At 42.3% G+C, this 13562-nt stretch overlaps 1 protein-coding gene across 1 annotated transcript in view; it reads left to right on the forward strand.

Moving 5' to 3' along the window:
• The window catches only part of LOC133397492 (protein unc-13 homolog C), a 183860-nt gene that overhangs the window by 37621 nt on the left and 132677 nt on the right, over positions 1-13562 (forward strand). The window contains exons 4-7 of the mRNA XM_061668459.1: positions 412-458; positions 2553-2631; positions 6489-6494; positions 8230-8301. Of these exons, the coding sequence (XP_061524443.1) occupies positions 412-458; positions 2553-2631; positions 6489-6494; positions 8230-8301 (204 nt within the window). The remainder of the gene's footprint in view (positions 1-411; positions 459-2552; positions 2632-6488; positions 6495-8229; positions 8302-13562) is intronic.

The raw sequence follows: 13562 nt of genomic DNA on the forward strand, positions 1-13562 counted from the left end.
AAAAAATCAATGTCGGCATCCCGTGCCAACCCATTTCACTACTCCTACTCTTTTCATTCCTGAGGAATTTGTGTGTGTCATATTTTTTTGGTCAGTGAACAGGAGGCATTACACAATAGGCAATCCGGGCCCAAAGCACCAAGAGCAACATCATTTTCAGTCTTGAGCCCACAAATTACATTGATGTGGAATAATTTGGTCCATTTTTGCCTTTGGTGCTTCCCTCCCTTCCCGCTGTGCTGTTCTCCCTCCTCCTCCTCCTCCTCCTCCTACTACTCGCCCATCATTTATTTTATCCCGAATTGACTTCCGAATGTGGGATTGTTTTGTTATGAATGAGCTGTTTTATGATTAGCCACGTAGCTTGGAGCATGTGGTTTCTTAACACTGAATTTGTCATCTTTCTTGCAGCCTCGCAGCATTTTGGACCCCAAAGTGCTCGGCTTGCAGTCTGGAGGGTGAGTGGTGGCTCACTTGCTCATCTAATCGCTTCGCAATTTCTGGTCGGGCTATTATTATTTTTTTAATTCTATGAACAGAGGTAGCAAAATATGACAGGAATCTTTTGTTTCTCTGCCAGGCCGCCCCAATTAGTTAAGGCAACATGCCCCCTATAATTTGTGAAATAGGGCGAGATAAACACAAAGTATTGGAACAGTCAACCCAATTCCTTTACTTTTGCTTTAGACTGAATACATTTGGGGTTTACATTCAGAGAATATGAGACCCTTAATCAATATTCTAGCTTTTATTTCTAGGTTCTTATATCTGGATCAGATACACAACTCACAAGATTTTGTTTGAACCCCCCCATTTTTCATGTAGCAAAAAATATTGGAACATGTGACTTTCAAGTGGGTTATATTGCCCAGGTCTATGTATGTAAAGCAAACAATTGTGAAGTTGTGAGACGATACAAAATGGTTCAAACAATAAATAGCACTCAGATTACATTTGTGATTCTGAAGACTCTGGATTTTATACTCGTTAGAGGTGTAAGTAACGAAAACCAGAGCTGTCTATGGATGATAAGTTCAGCCATAGCCAATTCAATCGCTGTCCTAATAATTTTGTAGTTGTAAATCAACTGTGATTTGAGTGACAACTGGACACTATTTTCTGTCCATTACATCCGATATCCCTTAAATTGGAGTCCGTTAAATCGAGGTTCCAATCGGTACATATTCAGCTTACATCGCTGCAGTAAGAACACAGCTCTGTCGTAAACTGAGGACCGCCTGTATTGAGCGAAATTGATCATTTCGTAAAGATGAAATTCAATATTTATGTACACACACAAGACCAACCATGCCTCAAAAAAATGGCATCCATCACAGAGAAACTACACTCTTGCTCATGACCGCAGTCAAATTAATTATTTCCTAAAAATAATGGCCATCCCTCTCGTAATACCAGACAATCAATTCGTGGCCGGGTGTGTCATCCGTTCAAGAAAAACAAAACACCATTCTCCAATTAAGATTAAAAAGTGCCACTGCTGTTAAAATAGTTCATAGAGAGGCATTAACGAGTTCGTTTGAACTCTGTTGCAATTCAAAACAGCAGCATCTAGCAAAGCATGTAAACAGTCTTTTAGATGAATGAAGGTGTGGAGACTTACCACGTTTTAAGCAAGTTTCCTGCGCTGTATTATAGATGATCTTACATTATGTGGTTACATCGTCTTTTAGTGTTTGTTAGCAGTTCGGGTCGACTCTGACATGTGATCCCGCCACAATGTGCATACGTTTTATACTCCGGGGAACCTCGTGTTTTAATTTCTCCACAAGGCTCTTTTTTTTTTTTTTTAAACTTGAACATGAAATGTAATAAATATATCAGTAAAATTGTTTAATATTATTCTAAATATGGTTTGCACAGATAAAGGCATAACCTCTAAGAGCCTCCCCCATCTGCAGTTTGAGTAAATAAATGTCCCAAGCCACAATTCAATACAGATTGCCATGTATATCAAGACGCTCTGGTGGAACTACTATTCGAAACATTCAATTATTATGCTATTTTTTCCTATGTAAATTATTTGACCCTGCAGAACAGTCTAATGATGTGTCATTTACAACCCCCCACCCCCCAAAAAATGAAAGTCTTTAATTATGAAGAAAACCACTAAATGGCAAGCACTTAAAATAAAAATTCGAGGGTGATTGGAGAGTCTCACATCAGATCAACAATAAGGCAAAATTACTTCACCCCGCGTCCCATTCCGATAAAACTGAGACTATAGTAGCATGCAGCTGAAAGCACACCAGGAATTGCCATTGTTTGCAAACTTGGTGTTTTTAATTTTCCTGCCACCAAAAGACAGAAATTAAAAAAACAAAAAAAACATTTGTATGTAGCTTAGATAAACTACAGCCGTATCACAATGGAATGTAATGAAGTCGCATCCAAAGGTGAGACAGGTGATGGCAAGAGGCGTGATCGACGGCATTCGCTGCTCCGCGTAAATCAATAGATCACACAGGGAGTAATGTCTCAATGTCTAGGGTTATTATGATATTAATACATTTTAAATCTGTCTGCTTCTGTAGGGCCGGCAGTATTCTTTACGGCATTGACAGCATGCCGGATTTACGCCGCAAGAGGACAGTGCCTCTTGTCAGAGACCTGGTGAGTCATCTGCCTCAAACGGGGTTGTATGTGATTTATGTCAAAGCTATCTGAGTGACCTTTAGCTGCGCCACGCTGGTGAAACTCTGCGCTGTGTGAGTCTAGGCTGAAGGAACGCCATAGAAATGATGCCATAGTGGCAACCTGATTACATTTTATAGGTACCTGATCAATATTTAACAAAAGTGAGGAATAACGAAAAGACCGTTTCATTCAGACAACAGTATGTAGTCTCCGCAGAGATGTAAACAAAAATAAAGGTTCTGGGGAGATCAAACAAGAAATGGATGCCTGCAAATGAACACATGGATCCCCCAGGCATCTTCAGATTGTTTAAGATACTGTGTTGTAATCGATAGGTATGACTATTAATGGTAATGGCCACCTTGCCCAGTAGATATAACAGGCTAGAAAGACTCCATAGAGCCAAAAAGGCCATGGCACACTCGGTCACATGTGGGCACATGGGTGTGCAACCTACACTATATTGCCAAAAGTGTTAGCTCAACTGCCTTGACTCACATACAGTATGACTTTAAGGGATATGCCAATCTAAATCCATATGGTTTAATATGATGCTGGTCCACCCTTTTTAGCTGTCACAACTTCAACTCTTGTGGGAAGGCTTTCAACAAGGTTTAGGAGCGAGCGTCTGGAAAGTTTTGCCCATTCTTCCAGGAGCATATTTTTAAGGTCACACACTGATGTTGGACGAGAAGGCCTGGCTCACTGTCCACTCGAAATCAATCCAAAGGTGTTCTATCGGGTTGAGGGCAGGACTCTGTGCAGGCCAGTCAAGTTCCTCCATACCAAATTTTCTCATCCATATCTTAAAGGACCTTGCTTTGTGCACTCGTGCATAGACATGTTGGAACAGGAAGGGGCAATCCCCAAACTATTTGACTGTCTAAAATCTCTTAGTATACTGAACCATTCAGTGTTCCTTTCCCTGGAGCTCAGGGGCTAATATTGTGGACATTTCCAACTTTGTGGGAACAGTTTGGGGACGGCCCCTTCCTGTTCCAACATGTGTCAGTGCACAAATCAAGGTTCATAAACATGGATCAGAGAGTTTAATGTCGATTAACTTGACTGGCCTGCAACATCCTGAGCTTAACCCTATAGAACACTTTTGGATGAATTAGAGCAGAGACTGAGAGCCTGGCTTTCTCGTCCAAAATCAGTGTGTAACATGACGAATCCGCTTCTGGAAGAATGGTCAAAAATCTCCATAAACGGAGACCTTGTGGAAAACCTTCCCAGAAGAGTTTAAACTGCTATAACTGCAGAGGGTGGAGCAATGTCATATTAAACCCTATGGATTAAGAGTGGGATGCACTTTAAATTCATGTGTGAGTCGAGGCAGCTGAACGAATACTTTTGGCAATACAGTGTATGTGCCATATGATTCATGGGATCGTTCCTTTTGCCAGTTAATCATAATAACTGACACCTCGCCAAATAAATAAAGACTAGAAATAATAATAGAAATAAACCACAGCCTAAAAGGGCCGTGCATCACTCGGACACCTGCGTATGTGCAACGTCCATCCATCCATCCATCCATTTTCAACAGCGCTTATCCTGGTTAGGGTCGCGGGGCGCTGGAGCCTATCCCAGCTGACTTCGGGCGAAAGGCAGGACTACACCCTGAACTGGTCGCCAGTCAGTCACAGGGCACATATAGACACGGACAACCATTCGCACTCACATTCACACCGTCACTGAGTGGGAACTGATCCCACGCTGCCCGCACCAAAGTCAGGCGAGTGCACCACTACACCATCAGTGACTTCATGTGCAACGTATATATGATATATGTCATATGATTACCGTGATTGCAGTTCTCGCCAGTTATTCATGATAACAGCCACCTTGCACTATAGAAATAAACCAAATGACTAGAAATAATTCCAAAAAGTTTACGTCATGCCTGGGTACAATGTACGTGTCTTATACTGTAATGTATCCAATCGCTCCAGTTATGGTCACCTTCAGGGCATTTGCTGTACTCCTGCGTTGCACTGTAAAATGAAGTGATGAAGCCCAAGTGCAAACCTCTACTGGACCAGATCACATACGCTGTGTAAACTGGTTGCTTGCGGGGACTACAGTGATGCAGCTACAATTAAATTAGAGTATATTAAAACGTGATGCCTAAACAACTAGGACCAAAATTTGTATTTCAGTCAATGTAAGAAAAGCAGTCCAGCTATTCGGTATTGCAATAAATAAAAAATTACCCAAGAGAGAGTGTTTTGACATTGCGTCCCAGTGATGCTCCCCTCCATTTGTTTTTATTGGCACATAATGTGTCATAACACACCCAACAGTAATGCCACGCTCGACTTTAGCGGCACATGGTTGCCATATCTCACCGAAAACGACAAACGTGTCTATTCTTGTTTGTCTGTGACTGTCTCTTGTGAATGTGCTGTATGTTTCTCATCATCGTGGACTTTAGCCGTAGCCAATAAATAAATAAATATATAAATACATGTTTAATTCTTATTTTAACAATTATGGAGACCCTTTTACAGTAATGGTATAAATGCATTTGAATGCTTTTTTTTTTTTTTTTTTTACTATGAATGCTGATGAATGTTTATATATTACAGTGAACAACATGAGTTGATGCTGTATTTGTCCATGTCTCTCATTAAATTAATAACCAACATTGTCTTGGTAAGTATGGTTTGTCGTCTTATTTATTTGTTTATTTTTGGGATTTTGCGTGTATATTTTGCCATTCCTACATAGACCCATCACAGCTATGGGTGATATTTTTCAGTGAGTTGTCAGATTTCAGCCTTTTTTGTGACTTTAGTTGGCGACCTTTTATTGAATTTAACTCGAAATGTTGACAACTCAACCCAAAAATATATATACGGGAGAGACTTCATTGACTTTTGATTTAACGGTGTGAGGCTTTTAAATCATGTAAAAGTGACGCTCGACAAGCCTTTTACACGTGGGATGAAGTCAGCAAAACAATTGGTGCCCGTCGTCCCCTGTCATGCCTCTCCTTTGTCACTGTCCCCCCCGCTCCCCACCTGCGCCCCATTTGCTGTATGATTGCTTCAGGGCAGCAGCAGCAGCAGGGTTCACCCACATAATGGAAGGAAACCGCATAAAGAAAATAAAAAAAATAAAAAAATAAAAATAACAATGGAAATTGATTAAAAAAGCATCGATATCGCCACCCATCAGATCCATATCAGGATGTCGTATTGCCTGCAGCAACCTCAGCAGTGCCAGTGCATGTTGATTAAAAAAGAAAGAAAGAAAAAAACTTACATCAACGCTCGCAGTTCATGTAGAGGTTCCCTCCGCCATCGTCCATAGTCATCTGTAGATCTTTACCGTAACCGAGCTGCGCACACAAGACGCTGGTGGTAAAGACCGGTCCGCTATTGTCAGTGTCTGTAGCATTTGTGTCACCTGACTTCCTCCACAATGGGTAAAAAAAATTCAGTGGATATTATTATTTTTTTTTTAAATAAGTCATTTTCGCGTGTGTGTGTAGGTGTGTGTGTTTGTGTGTGTGTGAGTGTAGCACAGCTGGCTTCACCCATACATCAGTGTGTCCGTCTGTATGTGTTTCTACATGTTTATATTAAATGACTGTGCAGAGCATACAGCAGAACATATGAGCAAAAAGCTTCACCCGACAGCGAGCTAAAGAGAAAACTCAAGCATGACTGCAATCGAGTAACATTTTAGTGCATGGATGGATTAAAGACAAACAAACAAACAAAACAAAAAAATCATGCAATGGGCTTTATAATCTCTGACGGCTAGTTATCTGTCTAAGAGCGCTAAGTCATAACAATCAGCAGTCCTGCATGGCTGTTAAGGCACTTGTAAGCTCACTATGGAAAACACAATTACTCTGCTGTTAGTGCTTTCAGTCCGAATTGACTTCCTGCAACTTGTCTAATTCTTTTTGTGTCTCTCTTTCATTCTCACTTGGTGGCTTCCTGGAAACCACAGGCTTTGGTAAGCTTCCTTTTTGTTTCTGCTCAAGTTGAGCAATACAGTGGGACCTCTAAACATGGAACACGATCTGTTTCAGGATGCTGGTACAAGTTGTGGAACAATTTTTTCTCATAGGACAAAAAATAAAAACAATCTTCCAGTGCCTCGATCATCGAGATCAAAACGTTTATTAACTGTAGGCTACAGGCAATTTTTCAAATGACATTTTAACATTCTTAATTGCGATACAAGTATGAGAACAAGTTAACCACTGTTAGCAGATGCAAAAATGTAAAACCAGTGCAAATGAAGGCTCAACAAATATGTAATGCAAATGCAATTTGCGTTATTAACCACCAAGTTATCCACTGATAAATGGCAAAACAACAAAACGCTACCTTATTTTTTATAAGTTCCGATCTGTGACAGTGGAGTCTTACACATTACTCCTACTTAACACGAATTAGCTGACTTTTGGTATGACACTGTACTCTTCTTTTCTTACATTCTTTTCTATTGACACTAGTTGGGTCCGTCGCACACCGAGCGATGCGGCCAAACCCGACTGTTGTGCAGGGTGTAGGGTTCTGTTACTAGTTTTCATTAGTGGCTGACAATCAGCCACAATTTTTGCTGTGTTTCAAGATTTTAATTCCAAGTGCACAGCATGGGAACGTTACAGATGTAACAGCCAATTAAAAAATGCCTTAACACATGAGCTTTCATTTTATCCAGGCTGCATTGCGCGTTGTTTGGCAAGCCTGAAAAAAATAAAAGCAAAACATTGCCGAAAGTAAATCCTTTGATTTCAGTTCTGTCATTTCAGTTCTGTTATGTATTCTGAGGTCTCACACAATACACTAACGTTTCACACGTTTTGTACATATGTTTCTCAACATTTTTGTGTAAATATTGGATTTTAGACCAAGAAATAGCATAGCCACAAAAAGCTGAAGACAAAGAATAACACTCGCCTAGACCTCATTAACGGTGAACTCCAGTTTTACGAAATATCCATTATGTCTCAATTTGAACTCATTGTTATGTGAGACTTTAGAAAGGTTTTCTAAAATATTTTGATAGAATTTTTAAATTGTATGACTTCATAGGACCCGGGCTTTCAATTTTAGAGCACGAAACAGCAGGGTGTCGCTAAATAAGACACAGAAAACGACGTGAGATAGGCATACTGTCTCGATACAAAGCCTGTATTGTGCAGCTTTATAGGAATATTTTTCTATTATTCTTTGTATTGTATGATATTAGAAGTGTTGCGCGGAGGTTCCAATGTATTCACAAACAATATCATGTGTTCTGCTTTGATGTTTTAGAAACTAGTAAAACTCTTATCCCTAAATAATAAAATATTGTTGTTGGACTAACAGCAATCACTGTTCTTTCTTCACCAAGTCCCAAGCTGTAGTTGTGCATGGATAGCTTTTTTATTTTATTTTTTTTAAACTCTTTTTTTACTCTTCTTTTTTAACTTTTTTTTTTTTTTTTTTACTCACTTGTCAAATCGATTGTCTGGCTATGATAAATTCCAGAAAACCTCTCAAAAATAGGTCATTGCTTTTCTCTCTTCTCATCACATGCATCTTGTTCCACTTCTGCTCTCAGACCCTCACTGCTCGAAAGGCAGGCATCTCGTTCGCTCTGGTGAACCGCTCCACCCTAAATAACGAGGATTTGGTGAGTACCCAGTGTGCATGCTTGGCCTTTATTGTTCGGTTACAGCTGAGCTCTTTGCGGATCAGATGAGGTTCCCTCGGGACTGGGGAAGCCACTGGAGGTGATCATTTTAGAATTTTTTTTTTTTTTTTTTTTTTACAGATGGCCTGTTTAGTGCAGCAACTGTGGTTCAGTATGCAGGATGATGTTGCCAGTAAGGCAGGGGTTAGATACTGGCCTACTTTCTTTCAACTGCAATGTTGGTTCAACCTGAATATCTCTATCAACCTACTGCATTGAAGTGGCGTGTGTGGCTAGATGATGTTTAAATTAAAAAACAGAAAGCCCATGTCAGCTTCTAAACACTGGCTACTACCAAGAAATTTGCATTGATGTTTCCTTAGCAGCAGTTTAATCAGAACTGGTGAATAAGTCTCACGATTGACACCAATATATGCTGGATCCATATAAGATGGCGCTTATCCGTGTGGACGCCTCGGTTAAGTGCTCTCTAGTATTGTCTATGTTTTTGTGTTTTTCGTTCATCTTTGGAGACATTATGCGACTCACTTACACAAGGGAAGACTTACTAAATATCAGGGAGTCTACCCCGGACTTTCTTTCACCACCTTTTGCAAATCCGCTCAGTTTTTTCCCCCGAGTTACTCACCGGGGGTGGGGCGGCTGCGGTCTTTGGAGCATGGAGATGTAGGCGACGAAGGGGGAAGCGTGCCGGCATCCAAGTTAAGCTCCGCAAGAAAGGATATATATAGATTGGCGTTCCCGTTGATCCACCTCGTGAATCTACGCTCCCTATCTAACAAAAAGGATGAGCTTCATCTTCTGACAAAGACCAGTAAAGACTTCGGACGTTCCGCCTGTGCGGCGTAATGCTTCCCGGCTTCCATCTTCAGCGGACAAACCGCGTCATGGAGTTATCGGGTTAAACAAAAAGAGGCAGGATATGCTTTTATATCAAAGAAAAATGGTGTACTGACGTCACCGAGCTCAGCACACACTGCAGCCCGGATTTAGAGTCGTTGCTTTTGAACGTTGAGCCATTCTACTCGCCTCGTGAGTTTCCATCGTTCATTCTCGCCGGTGTTTACATTCCACCTCAAGCTAACACAAATGCAGCACTGCTAATGCTCACTGAACAAGTAAACGAAATTGAAAAAAAAAAAAAAAAACCTAGACTGACCCCTCATTATTCTCACGGACTTCAACAAAGCTAAACTCAACCACAAACTCCATAAATACAAGGAGCACATCGACTATCCTACCAGGGATAATAACATTTTAGACCACTGGTATTCAACACTAAATAACGCATACCGTGCTAAACCTCGCGCAGCCCTGGGCTCGTCTGATCGCTGTTTAATTCACTTAATACCGAGATACAGGCAAGAACTTAAATGCACAAAGCCGACAGTGAAAACAGTGAACAAGTGGACCAACGAAGCAAAGATGGAACTTCAAAGCTGTTTAGACTGCACAGACTGGAGTCTCTTTGAAAATTCAGCTGGCAGCCTGGATGAATATACGGACACTGTCACATCTTATATCAGTTTCTGCGAAGAGGTGTGTGTACCAATAAATTCATTTCGCATGTTCAATAACAACAAACCGTGGTTCACTGTCAAACTTCAGCAACTTCGCCAGACTAAAGTGGACGCATACTGAAGTGGGGATAGGGCCCTGTATAATCGTGCTAGAAACCAGCTGACTAAAGAAATTAACATTGCAAAGAGAAACTATGCAGTAAAGTTAGAAAAACGGTTTACCGCTAACGACTCTAAATTAGTCTGGAGTTGCATTACAATCGCTAACCAATTACAAGGGATCAACCCCCCACTCCACCATCATCCCAGTCCCCAAGAAACCTGCAATCTCGGGTCTGAATGACTACAGGCCTGTCGCCCTGAAATCTGTGGTCAAGAAGCGTCACAGGTCCCCTGCTGGACCCCCTGCAGTTTGCCTACTGAGCAAAAAGTTCTGTGGATGATGCAGTCAACATGGGACTGCACTTCATCCTAGAACACCTGGTGCTGTGGTGCACCCGACACAACCTGGAGCTGAACACGCTCAAGACTGTAGAGATGATCGGGGACTTCAGGAGGCATCCTTCGCCACAGCTGCCCCTCACGCTGTCCAGCTACCTTGTGTCAAACAATGGAGACCTTCAAGTTCTTGGGCATTACAGTCTCTCAGGACCTGAAGTGGGAGATCAACATCAACTCCATCCTCGAAAAGGCCCAGCAGAGGATGTACTTCCTGCGGCTTCTGAGGAAGCTTGGCCTGCAACAGGAGCTCTTGAAGTAGTTCAACACAGCAGTCATCGAATCAGTCCTGTGTTCTTCCATGACAGTCTGGTTTAGTGCTGCCACAAAAAAGGACCAATGGAGACAACCAAAACTGCTGAAAATATTGTCGGTTCACCCCTACCCTCCCTTAAGGACTTGCACGCTGTCAGAACTAAGACAAGAGCATGCAAAATCCTGTTGAACCCTCCACATCCTGGTCACCACCTCTTGCAGCTCCTTTCCTCAGGAAAGCGCTACCGAACAATGCAAACTAAAGCAAAAATTCCAACAGCTTCTTTCCTCTTGCCATTAACTTCTTAAACTGTTAACTTACAATTCCATTGCAACATGCTCCCAATTTTTTCATCTTGAGTTTGTTGTCATATTTCTGTCGGGCCAATTATATATTACTCGTGCACTCACTGTAGTCGTCTTGCCACGCTGCACTATTTGCATATCTGTTGTTGACCAATACTGGCCACTCATGTGCCTGACTAGCATCTGCAACAGTTGCACATTCAACATTGTCCCATATTATCACACTACTCGTCACTTTAAACTTCATACATTTCTTGAAGTGCATACATTTCTTGAAGTCTCATCGCGCTTTACACAATGGTCATTGCTAGACGACTCTGCATCTTTTTGCACAATTGTCAAAAAACCAAACAAAACAAAAATTGTACCGGCACTTCAGTTCTTGTCATTTTTCTGGATTTCTTTATAATAGTCCTGTTTACTTTGTTTTCTACTTGTTGACTTGGTGCCGAATGGACATATTTTGACATATACTACTTTTTTAGACCTGTCACCTGTTTTTTTTACTGGCCGCTTTCTCATTTGGCTTTGTGAAACAACCCATCTAGGACGTTAGGGACACAAATACTTTCTACCCGTTTCTGTCAGATATTAAAATGTGGTCCCGCCACGTCAAATTTGACAACACCCAGCAATTATTAATAAACGCAAAGCAACCCTGGAAGGCTGAGCTAATAGAGGACAGGGGGAATGTAAAAGTCAATACGAAGAGACACTTTTGTGGTGACCTCCAAAGCTGTCTCTGTATTAATTGCTTGCAATTCGTCTCTCCAAGAGGGGGAGGCGGATTTACAGCAGGCAGACGTGAGAGCCCTCTCTCGGCAAACAACCTAGCAGACCAGTTTTAACTTGGGCCACACGAGGACTGAACTCCATCCATCCATCCATTTTCTACCGCTTATCCGAGGTCGGGTCGCGGGGGCAGTAGCTTTAGCAGGGACGCCCAGACTACCCTCTCCCCAGCCACTCTCCATCTCTTCCGGGGGGATCCCGAGGCGTTCCCAGGCCAGCCGAAGGATGTAGTCTCTCCAGCGTGTCCTGGGTCGTCCCCTGGGTCTCCTCCCGGTGGGACATGCCCGGAACACCTCACTAGGGAGGGTCCGGGAGGCTTCCGAATCAGATGCCCCAGCCACCTCCTCTGGCTCCTTTCGATGTGGAGGAGCAGCGGCTCTACTCTGAGATCCTCCCGGATGACCGAGCTTCTCACCCTCTCTCTAAGGGAGAGCCCGGACACCCTGCGGAGGAAACTCATTTCGGCCGCTTGTATCCGGGATCTTGTTCTTTCGGTCATGACCCGCAGCTCGCGACCATAGGTAAGGGTAGGAACGTAGATTGACCGGTAAATCGGGAGCTTCGCCTTTCGGCTTAGCTCCTTCTTTACCACAACGATCGATACAAATCGATACAATCGATACAATCGATACAAAGTCTGCATCACTGCAGACGCTGCACCGATCCGCCTGTCGATCTCCCGTTCCATTCTTCCCTCACTTGTGAACCCCAAGATACTTGAACTCCTCCACTTGGGGCAGGATCTCATCCCCGACCCGGAGAGGGGCACACCACCCTTTTCCGACTGAGGACCATGGTCTCAGATTTGGAGGTGCTGATTCTCATCCCAGCCACTTCACACTCAACTGCGAACTGCTTGCTCCAGTGAGAGTTGGACTGAACTCTTTGCATTAAATATGGAACCGTTTCTAAAGATAGAGATGAAGTATGTTGACTTGTGTCCTGATGCCGAAGGTTTATTGGCATTTGTCCTGTACAACTATTTTAATGTTAGCCTTGCATGTATAGAAATGTATATAATGCTAAAAGCTAACATACAGTATACTGTAGCATACCAACAACATGTGGACACAATGTTTATTCTGAACATCTCGTGCCTCAGTGATCGTGCTTTCATGCTAAAACCTATGTTTTCTAACATGTTGGTATGCGAGCAAATAGCTTATCAAATATATAAGCAAAGATAGCAAAATGTGTAAAGAAAGTGCTAAGGCAGATAAAGAATTTACATCCCCTGTATTTGGGAACTATGCCAAATGAAAACTGATAAGAACTACTACTAATATCAACTATCCATCCATCCATTTTCTGAGCCGCTTCTCCTCACTAGGGGTTGCGGGAGTGCTGGACCCTATCCCAGCTATCATCGGGCAGGAGGCGGGGTACACCCTGAACTGGTTGCCAGTCAATCGCAGGGCACATACAAACAAACAAACATTCGCTCTCACAGTCACACCTACGGGCATTTTAGAGTCGTCAATTAACCTACCATGCATGTTTTTGGGTTGTGGGAGGGAAACCGGAGTGCCCGGAGAAAACCCACGCAGGCACGGGCAGAACATGCAAACTCCACACAGGCTCAGAACTGTGAGGCAGACGATCTAACCAGTCGTCAGTCAACTACAGGTATGCTAATATCTAGCAAGATAGCAGCAACCTGAGTACAAAAAGCACTAAGGCAGATTAATACGGATTTTTGTATTATGGCCTAGAGTACTATTTCTATTGAGAACTGACTAAATGCTAAGAGTTGTTATGCTTTTCTTCTCTTCTTTTTTTTGTCCTATTTGACTAGGTCAAGCAGAAAGGAGGATCTGTATCCCTATAATTTTTTTCTCTTCGTTTTAAATGTTTATAAGCTGTTTTTTT

The sequence above is a fragment of the Phycodurus eques genome, chromosome 2 (genome assembly GCF_024500275.1).
Source record: "Phycodurus eques isolate BA_2022a chromosome 2, UOR_Pequ_1.1, whole genome shotgun sequence".
NCBI lineage: Eukaryota > Metazoa > Chordata > Actinopteri > Syngnathiformes > Syngnathidae > Phycodurus > Phycodurus eques.